General features: G+C 35.7%; 1 protein-coding gene across 3 annotated transcripts in view; it reads left to right on the top strand.

Moving 5' to 3' along the window:
- Window positions 1–16,508, top strand: part of ASCC3 (activating signal cointegrator 1 complex subunit 3) — a 257,468-nt gene extending 240,960 nt beyond the window's left edge. For all 3 annotated transcript variants that reach the window (XM_052685015.1, XM_052685110.1, XM_052685166.1), the window contains exons 38-42: window positions 7,194–7,345; window positions 7,856–8,006; window positions 13,953–14,159; window positions 15,595–15,770; window positions 15,858–16,508. In XM_052685015.1, the coding sequence (XP_052540975.1) occupies window positions 7,194–7,345; window positions 7,856–8,006; window positions 13,953–14,159; window positions 15,595–15,770; window positions 15,858–16,005 (834 nt within the window). In that variant the 3' untranslated portion in view covers window positions 16,006–16,508. The remainder of the gene's footprint in view (window positions 1–7,193; window positions 7,346–7,855; window positions 8,007–13,952; window positions 14,160–15,594; window positions 15,771–15,857) is intronic.
- Window positions 16,509–21,006: the final 4,498 nt, after the last annotated feature.

The raw sequence follows: 21,006 nt of genomic DNA, 5'->3' as shown, positions 1-21,006 counted from the left end.
GGAGAAGCTATCTTCGTCACAGTGGTGTTGGGGATTTTGCTCACTGAAGATAGTTTGGGAACTGCTTTATGGAAGCATCTTGGTGACAGTTTAATGATGATTTGGTGTTGCTTATATATAATCCCTCCCCCACCCATAACAAACCTTTTCCCAGTTGGGGCTAGAGGAAATGAGTAATGCTTAACCCATTTGTGTGATCAATTCACTTAAGCAGCTACTGTGAAATGTTAATCACAACTTTAATTTGTACTGCATTAGCATTTTGATTAACTTGTAGGCTTGCTAGCACACTTGAAGCACTTTTACTCATAGTTACAGCTCGGAAATGACTTTTTGATTAATTAAGTTTGTTAGACAGCAGCTGAGCTTCCTGAATGCTAACCTTACAGGGCTAAAAGTTCAGGAGAAAGTTATTGGGAATAACTGTTGCTGTTGAAAAGGATTCTAGTGAATGCACTCAAAAAATTTTAATTATTGACTAAATACTACGTTACTACTTTGAGACTGAATTTAAACTTTAAAGAGGGCAGATTTATCATCATGAGAAAGATGCTGTGTATTTTTCAGAGGCTTGGCAGACTAGTGCAAGCAGTGGAACAAATGCTACCTGTAAGACATTGTTTAGGATGAAGAAACTGGGACTTTTTGCCAAAGAAGAGACTTTTCTCAAAAAACATTTTGTTGTATTTACAGTTCACTAGCCCAGTATGGAATATCAATTTGTTAATTAGTTATTTGAAAGTAAATTGGATATTGGGACTCAACAAGTTCTGAATGTGTTGGGTTATGCCCTACCAAATTTATATTGCTAGTATCATATTCCATGGCTGCTGTTATCTCTGTAATACTATCTAAAAAAAATAAAAATCAGTATGAGCCAAAGGGTTGTACTCCACTAAATGTAGACAGTAAGTGATTTGTCCTTTCCTTGATTCTGATCATACTAATAATGTTACTATGGAGGCTAAAGGATGAATACAGGGATAGGAATCTTACAAAGCAGCTAGGAAGGTCGTAATTTGCATTTGTCAGTGAGACCTTTATGGTGACGGGAGAATGAAGAATTAGTCTCTCATAGTGGGTAGCAGAGCATAGGGAAAAGGGAGCTGAATGTGCTTGTTCAAAAATATAGTGAAGAGAGGCAAGATGCAGTGGACAGTATAAAAGGAGTGCCCAACTAGGGTTGATTATAGCTTATTCACTATCACTCTGATAAAATAGATTTTTTTATATAGGCTGAAACTGTACAGCTGAATGATTTTGATACTGATTTGAAACTCCTCTTTTCCCTTTCCTCCACCAATTAATATGTTTCTAGTAAGAAATTCTGGACTAGATCTCTGAAGTGCAATAGTTGAAGTACCTGTTGTACCAATCTGTAACTTTGTGACCTTAAGATCCTCTATAAGACTTTTTCAAATAAACTCTTAGACTGCTCAGTTGTTGTTTCTGGGGTATATAATTGAAGCATCGTAATCATGATTTAGATAAAAACATGAAATGTAAGTACATATAATGCTTTAAAATCTGGGAGAATATTTTACTTATATTAGTATGATTGCAGATCACATGTGATTGTAATATAATGTTACATATTGGAAGGCATCCTAGATTTGAAGCATGTGCAAAAAAGATTTCTCATTCTATATTAGTGGTTTTCAGGAAAAAGAGTAAAATGGGATAATTTTTGCATATTATTATCTAGAAATATTTTTCATATAAATTGTAGTCCTAAGCAGTTGTAAATAGGCACAGTTCTAATGATTTTAATAGATCTATGGATTTAAGCCTTTATTTGTAACTGAAGTCTAGTCCTAGACAACAGAACTTACACTGTCATTCACTGAAGACAAGGTTGGAGATATTTTTATTATTTGATATCAGAATACTGTACCTAATAAATTTGGTGTAAAATAGGTGTAAAATCCAAACAACCTTACCTCTCTTTTTTTGACATAGCTATGCAGTAAGTTTAAAGTATTTTAGGCATACGGAATTTATTTCATATCAATATTAGTTTCCTTTCTCAAAGCATCACTGCAGAATCAGTATTTGTCTGAGAATGTGTAGGATTTATTTTATGTAAAGTTTCAAGTTTAAGGTGAATGCAGTTTACAGTGAATGTGGTTCTGCCTAGAGTGCTGTATAGAGTAGTACAGAAACTTTCAATTTCCTGAATGAGGGTGCTCAAGAAAACGCCATAGTCTATGATGCACTGGTATGAAAAGTAAAATGAACATTCAAATGGTAGAAAAATTTGAGCCCTATATCTCACCCTAAGTATTTGTGAAGGTGCAGCTCTCACCTAACAAAACATGACATCATTATAACAGTTCACTTTTAGCAGGTGTAATTCTCAGCCACAATGTCATTCCATAAATTAGCTTAGCCTTTGTATCCAGAGCAATTCTCATTGTTCATTTAGCTTTGTTGCTAAATATTATTATATAATATATAAATATTTACATGTTTATATATAAATGTTAAAATTTATATATACAATGTTTACATTGATATTTATAGTATTTAAGTCATTTTCTTAGTATATTCAGAGCTATGTGACAGGTGAGTTCAGTAAACTACTCCAAGCAGTATACAATTTCTTTTAAGATGCAAGCTGCATCATTTTAACACTTCAGTAACTTATCTTAAAGAAAAAAGTTATTTAAGTCATTTGATGAGATCAGAAATTCTGCTAGTTGCGCAGGCTCTGGTCCCCTGCCACCCACCCAGTCATACAAGAGTGATCCAGAATGTCTGGCTTTCAAATGAAGGATGTGAAATCAATACCAAAACAATGTTACAGCTTTGCAAAAAGTTTCAAAAATATAAGATTTGCAATCAGGATATTTCTATTATTAGACAAATCTCCTAAATAAGGGAAGAAAGAGTGTTACTTAGGGAACAGTTTAGTTTAGTTCAGTTTTTTTGTTTTGTATTTAATACACATTCAGAGTGCTTAAAAAATAAAACAAAGAAAAAGAACATTTTATTATCACTTCTCTTCCTTGCCATACACACACCTCTTCTGCACCCTGCCTCCTTCTTTTCTTTCCCTCAGACAACATCATTCAAATTCCAAGCATCAGTAATAACTTTGGATAAAAAGAGACAGGCTGTAAAAATTCAGATTTATTTTAGACCAGAGAGTTACTATTTGATAATTTTTAAAAGTTTGGTAGTTGAACTAACCACTGCTCTCGAAAATAAGATGATGGAAAACTGATAGCAGATGTTGAGGGTTTCCTACTTACGGACTCCTGGTATAAGGAAACACATAGCAAGATATTCTGATCCAGACATTTTGACATTCAGTTCTATCACCTAAATGAAAATCTTTGCCATACCTGATAAACTATATCATTTACTTATTGAGCATCAGCATTTTCATTCTAGCCCTGCCGTGGTTTACAGGAAGCTGCTTCTCTTGTCAGTACGAGTCAAGAAATGTTTGATAATGATGGTTAAAATGCTAAAGAACTCATTTAGTAATTGCTGTTATTGCTTCATGTTTGTCAGAGAGTAACACTGTAAAGTCTTAAGAGCTAAAACCTGATTCTTCCATCAAAACCATCTCAGTATAAGCCTCTGGTTTTATTTTTCTAAGTGCAGAAAGAGGCCAAAATAATATGATGGTAAACAGTTTTTATTGTATCAAGTGATAGATCCCTTGACTACTTCTGTCTACTCCATCATTTCAAACTTAAATTAAAAAGCTGTTGATGTTGTTTTGTTTTTAATTGTTGTCTTAGTAAAATGCACGATTTTCTTCTGAAAGTAAAAGCACTCTTATAGTTTCTCTTTTTTCACTTATATTCATTTGTTCACTTCTTTCTTCTCTTTCACTTTTTTTTCCCTATGGTGAAATTATCCTGTGAAAGAAATTCAGAGGGTAATTAGGTAAATAACCAATTTGTGCCATTTGAAGTTTGGAACGAAATTCTTAATCAGTTCCAAGGAAAAAAAAAAAAGAAAAAAAAAAAAAAAACCCACTAACTTGAAGGGAGGACAATAACTTGTTTCGTTACCTTGATTTTATAGGAATTTCAATGATTACTTGAGTATCATCAAGCATCTGTGTGCTTTACACTTAGCAGAAAAAAGAAGCATGTGTAGGTTTCCAAGGCAGTAGATGAAACAAGCCAACTTTACCATTGTTCTGACTTTTTCACAATGTCACTGTCTTGGATTTCACATCCAGATAGAGATGCTGTGAATAAATTCTATGGGTGAAGAAGCAGAAAATAAGGAGGAAAAGAGGATTTGCCATGTGGATTCATTATAACAATGTGGGACACAGAGTCTCACACACACACTCCCTACGGGATATCTATCTGCAGGCCTCTATCAATTTCTAGGAGATTTTCTATGTGAAAGGATCCTCCAGTTAATTTCAGTGTATAGCTTGTTTTAGATTTATTTTTCTCTGACGTCTTCTCTCTTCCTTTTCCCTTTTCAAGCCTCTGTTAAAAAGGTGGGGGTAGGGGAAAAGATTAAAAGAAAAAATGGAAAACAATGAAAACAGTGTTATACATGTATCCTCAGAAGAATTTTACGAAAACACCACTGCTTTATGCTGACTAAATATACAGCTCAGTATGTTCTTGCTGTTCATAAAAAAGATAGGATATCTCTTCACCTATTGTTATTAATGTATATGCTACAGTTTCATGACTGAGGAGCATGATGTTTCAGGCTATTTCAGAGTAGCAGAAAGGAGAAAGTGTGAATCAGTAGGTTGGAAACAGGAGGGAGGTGAAATGCTGCCTGGGCACCAGGCTCAAAGAGGCACAGACATATGTGGATGCTTTGCTGTCTTTCAAAATTTGGAAGTTGACTCATCCAGTAGATTTAAAGATTGTGTCCTATAAGTTTAAAATGTTAGATTCACTCTGAAAAATTCTGAGAACAATTCTTTATCTGACTAAAAATTATGTAAGCCACTCCATACATCTATAACTCGTGAAACTGTTCCTTTCAAGTGTGATTTCTAGTAAAATCTTATTTTCTAATGTTTAACAATAGCCATACCAGGAAATTACCTCAGGCAGCCAAGAAAACTATTACTGTTGAGCTGAGAGGTACTATTTGGGTAACTAGGAATGTGTGTTTCAGAGTGCTATGACTGTTCCTGCAAAAAAAGAAAAAGAAAAAAAAGACAACTTAAATGTTAAATCTAGATCATTAGCTGAAAGGCACTTTATCCACAATTCAAAAGAAATGTGACATCATTTGTGTAATTCAAGACTACAGGTTAAATATTTTTCTAAGTGTCACTGATCTTATCTTCCTGATCTGAAATAAAACCTGTTGAAATTGCATTATAAACTGCTAAGATAAACTGTGCGATGGGCCATGACTGAAACTAACTTGTGTCTCTAAACTCAGCATTTCTTCGGAATCAGTGTAATTTAATTGAAATAGCTCTGCGTGTGTAAACAACTCCTTTGTTTAAAGAAGATTTCACTGTTTAGTTTGCCTTAAGTAAATGCTGCCTTTTGTTTGTCTGTAAAACATTTGATTAAACATAAAGACTTACATAGACAGCTCCTCGTCATTACACTAGCGTCTGGAAAATAGGTTAAAATGATGCAGGTATGTGCTATCTAAGAAAGTATCAAAGAACATAATTTGTCTTGAAAAGAAAAGCCCATGGAAACATAATTCTAGTCCTGAAATCAAACTATAGTTCTCCTAATATCAAGACAGTACTTAAAGAAGTGTGGAAATTATTCAGTGTGCCAGAATGTGTTCTTGCTTTCTTGAAAAAATCATTTTCCATTATTTTGATCAAACTGCAAATTTACTATATGGCAAACCACTTTTAAATATCTGACTTTCTACTGAGTTCGAGAGCTGCAGTATGAAGATCCAAGTTTTATTGTTATGGCAAGGGAAATTAAATTAGCAGGAGAATAAGCATATAGCATAATTTTCTTCACCAGGTGAAATGCTAATTTATGGAAATAAATTATATCAGTTGTTTTCATGTACTGTAGACAGTATGAAAATATAGCATTTATTCAGAGAACTGCATGCTTCATTTAAAAAAAAATGTGTTGAAACCAAAAGCTCATGTTCAGTTTGTTCTCCTTTGGAAGAACTCTTAAATTCTCTTTCAGACTAATCATATCAAATTTCATTCTAGCTTTTTTTTTTTTTTTTTTTTCCTTTAAAATCAGCGTTTTTCTTTTTATCTTAGTAGGACTACTCACCGTACATACTCTAATGAATTTTGCAGTTAGATTTTTATGCTATGATACTTGGGGCATACCTTTTACTTGCATTCTCTAAAGCACAGCAGCTAGAAGTATAAATGATACAGGAACTCACAAGACATGAAAGGAAGGATGACCACTAGCAGTTTTGGAGTTTGATGTGTAGCTGGTCAGGGCTTTTTTGGTTGCTTCCTTTTTTTTTTTTATGTTACTTGGGAAGGCCTTTCAGATTCAGAACAGAAATACCAGAAGAGAGACAGCCAGACATCCTTCATTCTCAAGACAACTGCATGCAATACAAAAATTGAAATCCATGTTATTTCTGACCAATCTGATTCAATTTGCAAAATCTATTTACTATTTTGTAATCTTCAGGGTTGAACAAAACTTTGATGTGCCCATTAAGCTAAAAAAAAAACTATTTAAGTTTCTGTCTAGTCCCATTCGGAAGATATTTATTTTAGTCCTTACGTTTAAAATGGGAATAATTACAGCTGCTACTGGTAAGTGACATTAGTATTAATTTTGGAATAGAAGTAAATATGTTCTTAAATAGTACAAGGAGTTTTTTAATACTTACACTATTCTCGTAAAACTCGTGTCAAAGTATAACCCAATACTACAGTTAATTGTAACTTCTTCCTTTACAGTCAACTTTGGGATTTATTCTTTTCATTCTGAGTGGGATTATGTAATAGAGAGGTTATTTTTAAGGAAAAGGCCCACTGTCTGCTCCCAAACTAAAAAAAAATGTGGTGTAAATTGCTCACCATCACAAGGGTAATGGCTGATGGTGATGCAAGATTTAATCTGTTTATTCAAGGTTAATTCAAACTGATCTCCCATCACTAGGGTTTGAAGTAAATTCCTCCATTGAAGGCCTAGAGATTCTTGTTAGTTAAACTCTGAATAAATGTTCTTTCTTGTATGAACCAGGTACACAAATATACTTACATTTTCTTTTTTTCTTATTAGGCAATGCTGGATGTCACAGCACATCATGGCTGGCTGGTGGCTGCTCTGAATATAACCAACCTGGTGCAGATGATAGTTCAGGGCAGATGGGTACACGACTCTTCCCTGCTTACTGTGCCCAATATAGAAGTACAGCACCTTTATCTTTTTCAGTAAGTAACTCTTCTAAGCATTTGCAATTTTTTAGTTTCATTAAAACTTGGCTGCTGGTATTGTTTGAATTTCATTGTGCCCAAGAATGTTCATTACTGTAACAGAAACCAAACTCATGATAGTAACAGTTATTATTATGTAATCACACTGATGCTTTCCCAAGTAATATTTCTGTTTTCAGTGTTCATTGAATAATTAACCTTCACAGATTATTTTGAGAACCATGATTCTAAATAAATGAACAGGAGATCACTAGAAGAGTTCCAAGTTCTTGCAAATGCAACTCTATATATTAATTACCTCTTTATTTTAATCCATTGTAAAAATATATTGTACCCATCATATCATAGATAATGCTAATTTCTATTGATGTCTAGATGATGCAGTAATTAATGCTGCCCAAATATAAATGATCAGATTTCAAAACAGCATCAAGTTTTACCATCCAAAGTAAGGAAAATAAATGTTTGCTTTTCTTACCTGTAGTTGTGTTTTGCTTTCTGTATCAGGAAGTGGAGCCAAGGAAAAAGGAAGAGTTTGCATGGAGGTTACCAAGGTCCTATCGAGTGTCTTCCTGAACTTATGGCTGCCTGTGAAGGAAAAGAAAATGTGTTTGCTTCAATTGTGGACAATGAATTGCAAACAGCACACATTTCACAGGTAATGCTTCCTATCAGTGGTCATTATCAGTAGGATTGGAAAGCAAGAGTAGTTGGGAAAAGAAATACTCTCTTCCCTTCAGTAAATAATGTAATTTTCTGTATAAGATGCTATGCATTCATTGCTCTAATTTCAAATCACGGGTGGCTTTACAGAGGTTCTTCTCAAACCGTCTTCTCTTATTCTCTGTTAACCAGTAACATTGTGTGGTTTATGGCTGGTATTAACACATCTCCTTGCTCTATAGATACTTGTCTAGGTCATACAATCTGCTTAGTGTTATTCAGCTTTTTAGAGCCAGCTATGCTTTAGGAATCATGCATTGCAAATGTCATTGTAGCTGTTTTCTGATGTGGTCTGTCACACGCCTTATTTTTTGAGAATACCCGTAGTAAAAGATTCAGCAGTCATTTTCTATTTGAAACTGAAAAAGCAGATGAAATTTTCACATTTCACAGTGGGGAGAAAAAATGTCGAGTCTGCTCTAGAGTCTCATTTTCATTTGTTTTTTTCAAGGGGTTTCCAGCAAAGGACAGCTATATTCTATAGAATTCCTCACATTATAAGGCTATTGATTTCAAATAAATGTATGAAAGTGGAAAACTTCAAATTATTTTTATATGAATACTTTAAATGACAGCAATGTGTCCTGTGTTTGACTGTTCAGCTTCAGTTAAACATTTCATTGGTTTGCAAACAAGGAGAAAAGTATTTAAATGTCTATAACAGCTGCATTTGTAACTGAATTACCATCAGAATTCTGAATTAAGAAAATGTATTGACATCAAAACAAGGCTTCATTTAACAACAGATTTCTAACATAATACACATTGATTTCAGTCCAAGTTTTAGATGTGATAAAAAATTAGAACATTGTTATAATTAGTTCAGGGAGAACTCAGAAGTAAACTTACTTAATTTATTTGCATAAATTGCCATTCTGTTATCTTTAAAAGCAAATGCAAATTGGTTCTGTCTGATATGATGATGGTTATTTGGCTCAAAAGTGCTTCAATTTGCGTAGCAATCTGGTGTCGTCTCTGCAGCAAGGCGATCCCAGGTAACATACAAATCCTGAATTATTCCAAAAATTAGTATGTTTAAAGCATCAATTTAAGTGCTAATTGCAGTAGTAATGAGAAAAAGCAGTACTACTGTGAGATTTGCATCTACTGCCCCATCAGTATGCCTGGAGCGGCTGCTGACTGGCAGAGGATTTGGCTGCTAATTAAATAATTGTATGCATGGCAGTGTTCTCGTCTGATTCAATAGATGAAGATTAATCCTCAGATAAATATGTTTGGCTGGTATTGAAATGTCTTAGCAGTTTCCTCAAAAATAGCTTGTGTGTATGTGGTGTGTATGTTCATGCTGTGAATGAGCCTGTGCCTCTGTATGCCTATGTTAGTAAATACAGATGCATATGAGAGGAAAAAACAATGGCTCAGTATTATATAAGGAGAAAGTTTCATTTCTGCCACTTGGGAATGGCCATACTGGTTATAGCATGGTCATGACTGTGTTACACGTCAGTGAAAATGTGAAACTTTTATACATAAAATTTATGTATGATTTATGGCATTTTTTGCATGAAAAATCTATTGTAATACCTTCCGCATATTCTAGACTTACATTGAGACTGCCTGTTGAGTGTCTTCATACGTAAAGTCTTTAAATGTGCATTTAAACAGGGGGCAACCTAGAGAAAATACTTCCAATAAGGAAATTACATAGTCTCTATAATGAAAAAATATGAAATTACAGGCTTTAAACATAGCATTCTGAAACCAGACCTCAACAAAGTCAAACAAAGTGATAAGTACACCACAAAAATGCCTAAAACATTCTTTTACTAATAAATCTTTAATTGTCACTTGCAATTTGTTGAACCTGTATTGTAAACCTGTTACTAGCATGAAAATGGTTAAAAAAAAAAAAAAAATTGGCCTTTATAAATTTAGGAGAGAAGAAAAATGGGAAAAAATATCACATTTGGAAAGAAAAAAAATATTTTTTAAGCAGATTGTTAATTAATTTTTAAGTAACAGCTCTTGAGGCTGCTTATGGATTTGGAATATTAGGATAAGTCCTGGGGAGACAGTTTATTGGCAAAATTGTTAATGGTGTTAGCAAATGTTCGTGAAGAATTTCTAGCATGATTAGGATTTGAATCTATGAGTTTGGTGGCTAAGGACATGTAGTATATATAAATGCACATACTAGATGCACTGATACACTTAAAGGGACGATATATGCTTATGTCACAAATAGTTAAAAGTAAAAAAATTAAAATGGTCAGTAAATGCTTAAGTGATGTGGGAACCTGAATTTAATTTTCCAAATACTGGTTAAAAGCCTAAACTTTACTAAAAATTCAGCTAGTTTTTAAAAGCTGACAGCCTAAATGCAGAAACTATTTAGGCAGTAACTCTGTAATAACTCCTGGTTGTTTTTTTTTTTTTTTCTGTATGGTATTTGTTTAGCAATGCTTTTTCAGTTTCTAAGTCCTTTATGTAGGCACCTTGTAAAATACTAACCTGATATTTATATTATCAGAAGAGAAAAAAAAGAGATCTCAAGATTGAAAGACTGCTGTTGCTGCTCTAGTATTGGGTACTTCTACTTGGGAAGTGTCTGTGTTTCTATAATCTCATTTTTCATTTTCATCTGCTACTACTTGACTTCTTTCCTCAAGAAAAAAAGCATTGCTTTATTTTCTCCAAATTGCATGGATGATAAAAAGGCAGCCTGTTGTCAATGGTACCTCTGTCGTCATGGAATACTGACTTTGCCTTTAATTTTCAAAAATATAAGGCCAGGATAGCTAAGTATTACAAATACCTTCTTATCCAATTACAAAGTTATTCTGAGTTTATATATTTTGTTTGTACTGTCAAGGGTACATGAGAACTTGATGGCCTTTGACACATAAAATATATTGGCATTGTACAGTATTAATAGGACTGAATCAGAATCTTCAGTGGAGCAACAGGTAGTACCAAAAAAAAGGAGTTAATACTACCTCTGCTGAAATTAAACTTTTTTCTAATGTAATTGTAACAGGCCACATCCTGCAAGATATAAGTATAAAAGTTTTCCAGGCAAATGATATCTGAAATACAACAAAAGGGGTGATCACTGGGCTGGTGTAGCACATGGTATCTCCACTGAAACAGCAGTACTCTGCTTTGGTGCTTAGAGAATTTCACACTATAGTAAAGTTCCTGCAGTAAAGTCAATCTTAAAAACCTTTACATTAATCAGAAAACTATTTGCATGTTAAGATGTAACTACCCAAGTAGTCTCATCCAGTATGATCTGCTGGAGGTGAATTTATTATGGTCTTCTGTGCTAACTGTAGAAAAATCTTGGCAAGAAACTAAGAACATCTTTCTCCTTCAAGATACTGGCTTTTATTTCTATTTTTTTTCTTTCAGGCTTGGGACGGAAGGGGAGATATCTTTTCCCTTAATCTTATAGCTGTTATCTTCTCTCTTATAATTTCCCTGCCCTTTCTAAGATAACACTTAATGCATTGCATCAGTAAAATTCGTCAGTGTCTTGTTTTACACTGCAACTCCATGAGCGCTCACAGCTGGCCCTCCCCATCTTCTCCATTGAATGGACACAGCTGTTCATGCAGCACAGAAGAGGGAAGAAGGAAAGAGATTAGTTTTAGCCTAAATCAGTTTTCTCATTTAGTTTGGCCGGGCTATGGTAATGCAGCCATTTTAATCCAACATAAGTCTGCACTGCAGCTGAAATGGGCAGCTCTGCCCTCCCCGTGCCACTTTCACCTCTCCTGACCCAGCTCACCGCACAGCTGCACAAATGCTGTGGATGGATCGAGTAAGGAGGTGGGAAGGAGCATCTAGGGACAAGGAGAGGAGGGCTCACATCAACCCTCTTGCTGACTGTCAAAATGGCCTGCAGCCAAGCAGCTACATGAATGCTTGTGCCAGCAGGGGAGGAGGTAGGAGCACTTCATTCAGTGGTACTGAAGATTCATGCTTATTCAGAGTGCTCACAGGATTAGGGAATATGCTTCCACAATCAGCTTTAGGCTGATCTAAGTAAATTCTGTTGCCAAATGATTAGCAAGCTCATCCATCTAGCAGTACAACCATAGTATGGCAGTACATCCATTGGGGATGGAGGGGGAACAACAAGCTGGCATGAAGGCCATGGAAGGAAGGCATACTCTGCCACTCTGTTTCCACTCTGTTTGGCAACGCAATCTTAGGTCTGCTTACCCTGGCTGCTGTATCCCCAGTTATGTATGGATATTGTAAATATAAATCTTGATAGCAATGTCTCCAAAAAAGCAAAATTATCTTTTCATAGAATCATAGAATGTTCCAACCACCTTGCCAGTGGCAGAGTTGCCAACCACTAGATCAGGTTATCCAAGGCCTCCCCTCCAGCCTAGCTTTGTACACCTCCAGGGATGGAATATCCACAGCTTCTCTGGGCAATTTGTTCCAGTGCCTCACCACCTTCTGCATAAAAAAATTCCACCTGACATCTGACTTACATCTCCTATTTTTTCAGCTTAAAGTCATGCCCCCTCATCCTGAGACAATCAGACAACGTATGAAGTTGATCTTCCTTTTATTAAGGTTCAAGACCTTTCACCTCAGAAAAAGTAATCAGAGACATATCAAACACAATCCAAATGAAAATAGGTCTTGTTGAAAGACAAGATAATCAAAACAATACATTACATATACATATATGTACAATTTAGCCTTTTTCTAAATAAAACATTTCTGTTCTATGACCGTACTGCCCATGTACTATGTCTGCCTCTTCATTCCCACAAGGTTCTGTTTTGACATTTGCTGGCTCTTTAGCAAGATCAATATTCCTCTTTCCCTGTTCTCCTTCCTGCCCTTTACCTAGCATTTTATATGTTATTTTGAAAACAGTGAAGTGCTCATCCCTGCATTGTTTTGGGATAGGGGAGGAGAGGGGCAAGGCAGAATGTAACGGTTGTTTTTTCTTTGTTCATTTTTCTTGTGGTGCCTACTTCATCTATCTTCTCTACCCACAGTGAGGCCACAAATCGCTGCTTGCATTTCACAGCAAAGTTGACTATTTCTTCTTCCTAACACAGTTTAAGTGACTATGCTGAATTTAATAAATGAAAGCCTACATTGCTTCCTTCCGTTTTTATCACAACTTCTCAGAGATGCTTTTGCTTGTCTGATGAAGACAACATGGAAGATACACAGGGCTGCATTTTCTGAGTGCTTCATGAATGTGAGGTTGAAGAAATTGTCACATTCACCTACACAAAGTGTATGTCTCTAGCAACAGTTCTCAGTACAAAGATGAAAGTTGAGGGCCTGTTGCAGTTCATAAGAAATGACAGACTTAAGATTCTTCGAAAGGATTAAAAGAAGAGTTCATGAAGATGGATGGAAGAAAATCTTTAAAAAAAAAAAAAAATTCAGGATAACTTTGGATATGCAGTTAAATTTTTTGTTAATTATTTGAACTGATCCTCTGAACTCTCTGAGGTTTGCCCATTGCTAATTAGAACTGCAGTGTCTTGTTCTTTATGGGCTATGCTAAGGAAGTTTAATTTAGAACTTAATTATACTAGTTTTTAAGTGGCTTATAAGAAATAAATACTTTAATCAGAAGCGGTAAAGAATTTTTCCTGTGTTCAGACATCAGTAATCTTAGTGAGGCATGTCTAATGTGCTTGAAAAGTTTCACATTTGTTTTATTTGCTTAGAAGTAATTAGAGCAAGAGGTTGAGGAAAAGTATTTTATGATTCTAAGAGTCATGCTGTTAAGTATAGTATTCCTATACAAATAAATCATTCTTGGTGTAGAATAAATATATTGGCTGCACATTGAATTGTTATTATTATAATGACTGTAATCTGAATTGTATGGATCATCTTCTAATCCACAGGGATCTGATTTTTCCTACAGGCTTGGAATTTCTTGTCCCGCTTGCCAATTCTACACGTTAGCCTGAGCATTAAGGGCTGTTGGGATGACCCAGCTCAGCCACAGAATGAAGTGCCTGTTCCCTCTTTGATACCAGACACACGAGATGACAAAAGGTGGATCAAATTACATGCTGATCAAGAATATGTGCTCCAGATACATCTGCAGAGAACCCAGATGGGGTATCAGGTACATGAATTTATCATTTCCTTCAACAAGTGCACAAGTTTCCAATAATCCATTTACATTATCAATAATGCTTTACACAGCGTAACAATTTTTTTAATGGTTTGAGAGTTATGCAAATTGTAAACAGTTTCAAAGCCTTTTCTATATTAGTAGTGAAGCAAATGGTTTTTGCAGTAGGATAATAAATAGATTCTTTAGATAAAATCCTAGACCAATTTAAGACAATGAAAAAAAAATGTTTTGTTTTGTTTTGTTTTGTTTTGTTTTTACAAACCAGGAACTCATGCTTGTGTTCTATAAAGTAATAACAGTGGGTACAATAACTTTGCAGGCAGTATTTAAGTACCTGCCATCCTTAAACTCCTACTTCTCGTATATTTACATTTCCTGTTTCCCAAACCAATTTTTAAGTGATCCTGTAATATTCAAATATACTGTATGCCTGTACATACCTGTACATACATACACACCTATAAATATGTTTTTACTTGTAACAGATTCTCAGCCCTTTACTGAGGATATTCTCCACATATTCTCTTCACATTTTATATAAATCACCTTAGTTTCAAGGGGAGACTTTCTCATTTGTAGGAAAGTTTAGAGTTCTTTCATAAGCCTTTTTATTTTTATATAATATTTATTTTATTTTTATTTTAGTTCTAGTTACTGAAACTGCCTCCCTAACCAGAAGCCACTGAAAGTGTGAGAGAAGCAGGAATATTTCTTTTAGTGATCACTGCTTTATAAACCTCTCCCAGAATTTGAGCCCTATTTTGTAAGAAACGGCTGTATCAAACTGTTGCAGAAGCTTCATTGCTATAGTGGTGCTTTTTCTTCTTTGTAAATCTTCAGAAAAACCTTTCCACCTACAGAGCACAAAATGAACGATGGTCAAGTGTGCATCACTGTATATTCAGCTTTCAGCAGTAAAGTCACTGTCTCAAAGAATCACTGAAATAGTCTTTCTTTTTGCTATCTCAGCATTTAATAAATACTTCAGGTGCTGTTTTATATTTATATTTATTTTATTTTATATTTATCTTGAACAATATTGTTTAGTGTTATTTAAAGACCCAAGGTTTTCAATTAACCTTTTTGCTGAGAATAGTATTGGGAATACATTAGATGAAATTACAGAAAGGGGAACAGTATTTTCATGCAAGTTTTAATAGCCTACAAAAAAAGTGAAATAGTATCTTTTATTCTGTTTTGTTGCTCTTTTTTTATTTTTCCTTAGAACTGTTTTTCTTTGTTCTTTGTTTTGAGATGAAGCCTTCATCTAGATGGAAATAAAAAAAGTGTTTTAATTTGTATCTGTAAATTATTGTATTACATAAAAATTCACGAATCTGTTTTTGTGTTGTTTCTCATTCAAGAAAGAATGATATTTTAAAAAAACTTCCAGTTTTACTAAACTGTTTCTTTTTCTGAATAGGGAAAGCAAGACAGTAAAGCAGTGGCTCCTCGATTCCCTAAAGTTAAAGATGAAGGATGGTTTTTAATACTGGGAGAAGTTGACAAAAAAGAACTCATCGCTCTGAAGAGAACTGGATATGTCAGAAATAGAAATACTGTCTCTCTTGCTTTTTACACTCCAGAGACCCCTGGAAAGTATGACAAATTTAAAAATTAAGATCTCTTAATGATTAGGCTGAAACCTAACTGCCAAACTAATGACTCTATTTTTTACCTTTTTAGGTGTATTTACACGTTGTATCTCATGAGCGACAGTTATCTTGGCATGGACCAACAGTATGATATTTACTTGAATATTATACCAGCTAATACTTCAGCACAAGCCACAACAGAGGTGTCTGATGCTATGAGTTATCTGACTTTGAAGTAAGGTGATCTGAAAAATCTGTTTAAAAAGAACTTGTCTTTCTCCCAACATATCTGGTCATTTTGGACTCCCAAAAAGTGAGTTTGCCTTAGCGGAACAAAACTTCTAACCTCAAGACAACTCAAAAATTGAAAGTGACTACTGTATTGACTCTGGTAACACAGAGTTAGCCACAGTGGCCTTACTCCTTTATAAAATTTTGTCTTTTCTTGGTTCATCTTTCAGAAGTCGTATTTATCTCTTTTATTCCTACTAGAGCTGCCATAATTCAATTTTGACACATCAAAATAAAAGACACCATAATTTGCGCAAATTTAGGGCTACAATCTTCATTTTGAAAAAATGCTCTGTAGCCCATGTGTGTTGATGCAGTTTAAATAGATGACTTTTTTAATTTATAGGGAAAAAATACAAAATTTGTCCTGAGAAAAATATGCTGAAAATATTGATGGATATGTTACATTTCATGTTTAATAAAAATATGTCCATAAGAATGTTTTGCATTAGATTTTTTCAGTGTGAAATATATGATGTAGTACAAAATCCTTCCCTTATGCATGCTACCCTTTGAAGATGATAATCTATAGGGAGAAAAATATATATATTTTATTAATATAAGCTTATATGCAGTAAATCTTCTTGTAATCTGATCTATACGGTGGACTTGTTAGGACCAAGATTTACAATTTACTGCACAGTCTTCAAACTGGAATGGGGCCTGGTGTTATCATGTTGTAAGAGAAAGGTTGTCTTCTTCTCTGACCTGACTCTAGAAGTTCAAGCCTTCCATTTAGTCAGCAACACAATGTAGTTGTCAGTTGATGGTTTGTCCAGGTTCCATGAAGTTCAGAAGGATCACTCCTTTCCTATCCCAAAAGACAGGGCACATGACATTACCTGCTGAGGAATTTTTCTTTGATGAGAAATTCACGTCACCATTCCACTATTTGTAGTGGTGATACTGCGTCTCATCACTGGTAATGCTGCAATTCAGGAAACATACCTTCAGCCTCATCTTCATTCAATTGGTTCCTAACAAACTTGCATGCAGTATTCTTTCCGCTCCTGTGTGAGAATGTATGGAACCCACCTGGTGGAAATCTTTCAATATTCTAATGTTGCCACCATCCAATGCATTGAAGTCAATATTCAGGTCTGTATACAATTCCCTGGTTATAATCCACCTGATAGCATGGATAAGCTGATCAAGATGCTCTTCATTTCATGGTGTGACAGCTGTGCCTAGCCGCCCAGATTGTGGCTTTCACCACTACTGAAAAGCACCACCAACCACCTTATTGTGCTCAGGTTCTTGATTTGGTCTTTATAAATGTTCAGCCAGTGTCTATGAATGTCAGTGGGTACAGTTTTTTTCTGCATGGAAGAATTCTGTTACACCATTTTGCTTCATATGTACTTCCATGTCTGATGCCATTATTTCAGACTGCCCCTCTGCTGCCATCTGTTGCATGGCAACAAAATGTAACAGAGTATTGGCTGGAAGATTCAACCTCTACTGCCATAGCATTAATGTATACCTCTGAGATTGTGTTCCAACATAATAACATAGGAGACATTATAGTCAGAGTAGCCTTTGTATATACAATTTATTTAATGGGGTTTTTTTCCTTAATTTTGAAGGAGTAAGGCATTTAAAATCATGTATGATGTTTTATAGCTCAGTGTTAGAGAAGATAAAACATCCTGTGAATAACGGGAAATTAAGATCTGAAGAACAGGAGGAAGTAAGAGTTCTGCAAGAGGACAGGTAATGTAGGAGGCCCAACTCAGTGTTGGTGCCTTGGAAGATTCCATCTCCAAGACATAAGTCTGAAGGGAGAATGTAGCAGCATCCACCTTTTGAGGAAGAGAACAATTACACTGCTTACCTGTGTACATCATGAAGTTAATCCACTTGTCAGCCTTTAGGAGATACAAGACACTGAGCAAGTAATCAAGGGCAATATCCTGCAAAACTGCTGTGCAACTTCATTCAGACAGAAAAAAATGTAAACTCAGAATTCAAACTTATTCAGCTTGTACTTAGATTATAAGCATTACCTCACTGAGATATCATTTTAATTATGTTCTACTACTTTGAAGAAAAAAAAGATTGTGCATATAGAATCACAGAATTGTTAAGATTGTAAGGGACCTCCTGGAGGCTGCCTGGTCCAGACTTCCTTCTCATGCAGAGCCACCTAGAGCTGTTTGCCCAGGATCATGTCCAATCAGCTATTGAGTGAGACTTCATTCTCTCTGGGCGATCTGTGCCAGTGCTCTGCCATCCACACAACATGGAAATGCTTCCTGGTGTTCAGACAGAACTTCTTGTGTTCCAGTTTGTGCTCATTACCTCTTGTCCTGGGACTGGGTACTGCTGAAAAGAGCTTGACTGTGTTCTCTTTGCACCCTGCTTTCAATATTTGTAGACATTGAGCCCAAGTCACCCCTTTTTTCCAGTCTGAGCAGTCTCAGCTTGCTCAGCCTCTCCTCACAGTAGAGATGCTCCAGACCTTTCATCAACTTTGTAGCCGTACATTGGACTCTCTCCAATATGTCCATGCCTCTTTCATACTAGGGTGCCAGAACTGGAAACAATGTTCCAGGTGGGGCTCCACCAGAACTGAGGAGGGGGGGAAGAATCAGCTTCCTCAACCTTGACCTGCCAGCAACACTACATTGCAGGAAAGAGAAGGCTAGCCAATTTCAAAGGGTCAGTAATTAATAACAGATTTATTTCATAGATTCTGGTGCATTAAAATTAAGATAAATGGTTAGTTTATATAAATAATTCAGTAATGGAGTGTTTTCACAGATCTTCACATAATTTGATAATAGTTAAAATGTTTGTTTCACTATTACAGGCTGACTTGATTGCATTAGATGCAACAATTATAGAGAAAGTTGTTACTGTGCTATCAGCCTGATAGGTGACACTTGCTTTCTTTGCTCTTTGGGCCATATTCAGTATATTATAGCAGTGTGTCACTCAATAAATATTTTTTTTTTCAAGCTTGTAGGCAAAATTTGATTATGCGCACATTTGTTTACTCCTACACCCATTTTTAAAAGAATTGTTTAATCTGCAAGTAAATTGTCACAAAAATTAAGTCCTTTCTTTGGGAAAATACTTGAGTGAAGCAATATATTGTCCCTCAACAATTTTAATTAATTAGGAAAAAGAAACCATGCCAGTCACACAGAATACCAACATGATGATACTGGCTCTTACTGCTTTCTACATGCATGTCACAAGTAACTGCAGAGTAACAGACAATAGCTTCAGTGTTCTCTGTTAATCAATTAAAGAAATTCTGCAATGTCATTTGTACCATTTGTACTTTGGTTTGGAAACACAGCATTTAATTTCCTGGTATTATAATTGTTTTTAGAAATAGTTTAATGAAATTTCTAAATAACATCTGAAACTTTTTTTCGCAGAAGTCTTTGTCTCATAAAAACAAAGTCTGATGTAATATAGAATAAATATAAGCAAATCAATTATAGAATCACAGAATCATCTAAATTGGAAAACACCTTCAAAATCACCAAGTCCAACCATCAACCTTACTTACTGAGTCCATCAGTAAACTATGTCCCTCAGTACCGAGAATCATAGAATCATAGAATTGCTCAGGTTGGAAAAGACCTCAAAGATCATCGAGTCCAACCGCAATCTAAAAACACTACCCTAACTCTAACAAACCAAATCATGTCCCACGTGAAGCACCACATCCAAGTAGTTTTTAAACACATTCAGGGATGATGACTCAACCACCTCCCTGGGGAGCCTATTCCAGTGCCTAACAACCTTTTCTGTAAAGAAACTTTTCCTGATATCCAACCTAAACTTCCTGGCACAACTTAAGGCTATTTCCTCTCGTCCTGTCACCAGTGAGAAGAGACCAACCCCACTCTCAGTGTAATCACCTTTCAGGTATTGGAGGAGAGCAATATAGTCTCTCCTCAGCCTCCTTTTCCCCAGACTACACAGCTCCAGTTCCTTCAGTCACTCCTCATAGGGCATATTCTCCAAGCCCTTCTCAAGCTTCGTTGCCCTTCTTTGGACCTGCTCAAGCACCTCAATGTCCTTTCTGTATTGAGGTGCACAAAACTGAATGTGGTACTGGAGGCCTCACCAGTGCCAAGTCCATAAATCTCTTCAATACTTCCAAGGATGGAGACTCTGCCACTGTCCTGGGCAGACTCTTCCAATGCTTGACTACCCTCTGTAAAGAAAGTCTGCCAGATGCCTAATCAAAACCTCTCCTGGCACAACTTGAGGCTATTGCATCATGTCATATCATTTATTACCTGTGAAAAGAGACCAACACTCTCCTTTCTGCAACCTCCTTCTGGGTGTTTGTAGAGAGCAATAATAGCTCCCTTCAGCCTCCTCTTCTCTAGACTGAACAACTCCAATTATTGTTCCTAACTCATGTTTTCTAGTCCCTTAGCCAGCTTGGTTGCTCTTCTCTGCACTCCAGTGGTTCAAATCCTTCCTAGTGAGGAGCCCGAAACTGAACACAGTACCTGAGGTGTAGTCTCACCAGTGCCATGTACAAGGGGTCATTCACATTGCTGGTTCTCTGTCCATGCTATTTCCAATGCAGGCCAGGATGCCATTGGCCTTCTTGGCCACCTGGACACTCTGCTAGCTCATGTTCAGCTGGCTGTCAACCAGCATTCCCAGGTCCTTTTCTGCAGGGCAGTTTTCCAGCCTGTCTTCCCTAGGCCTATACCACTGCATCAGGTCATTATGACCCTAAAATGAGCATTTATTTGAATAGTCTAAAAAAATAATTCTGATGCATTTGAAACAGCTGCTCAGAACAATCAATCGTTATGTTCAATCCATAACGTTTAATGGAGAAAAGTGAGAACAGCTGTATAACAAAAATAGGAAAATCAAACACAACGATACAAATAAATACTTCTGTGATCACAAGAATCACAAGAATCACAAGGTTGGAAACGACCTATAAGATCATCCAGTCCAAC

This window comes from Tympanuchus pallidicinctus, unplaced genomic scaffold (genome assembly GCF_026119805.1).
Source record: "Tympanuchus pallidicinctus isolate F22 unplaced genomic scaffold, pur_lepc_1.0 scaffold1, whole genome shotgun sequence".
Classification (NCBI taxonomy): Eukaryota; Metazoa; Chordata; class Aves; order Galliformes; family Phasianidae; genus Tympanuchus; species Tympanuchus pallidicinctus.
The sequence above is the reverse complement of the archived record's forward strand: the minus strand, read 5'-3'. Positions and strand labels throughout refer to the sequence as shown.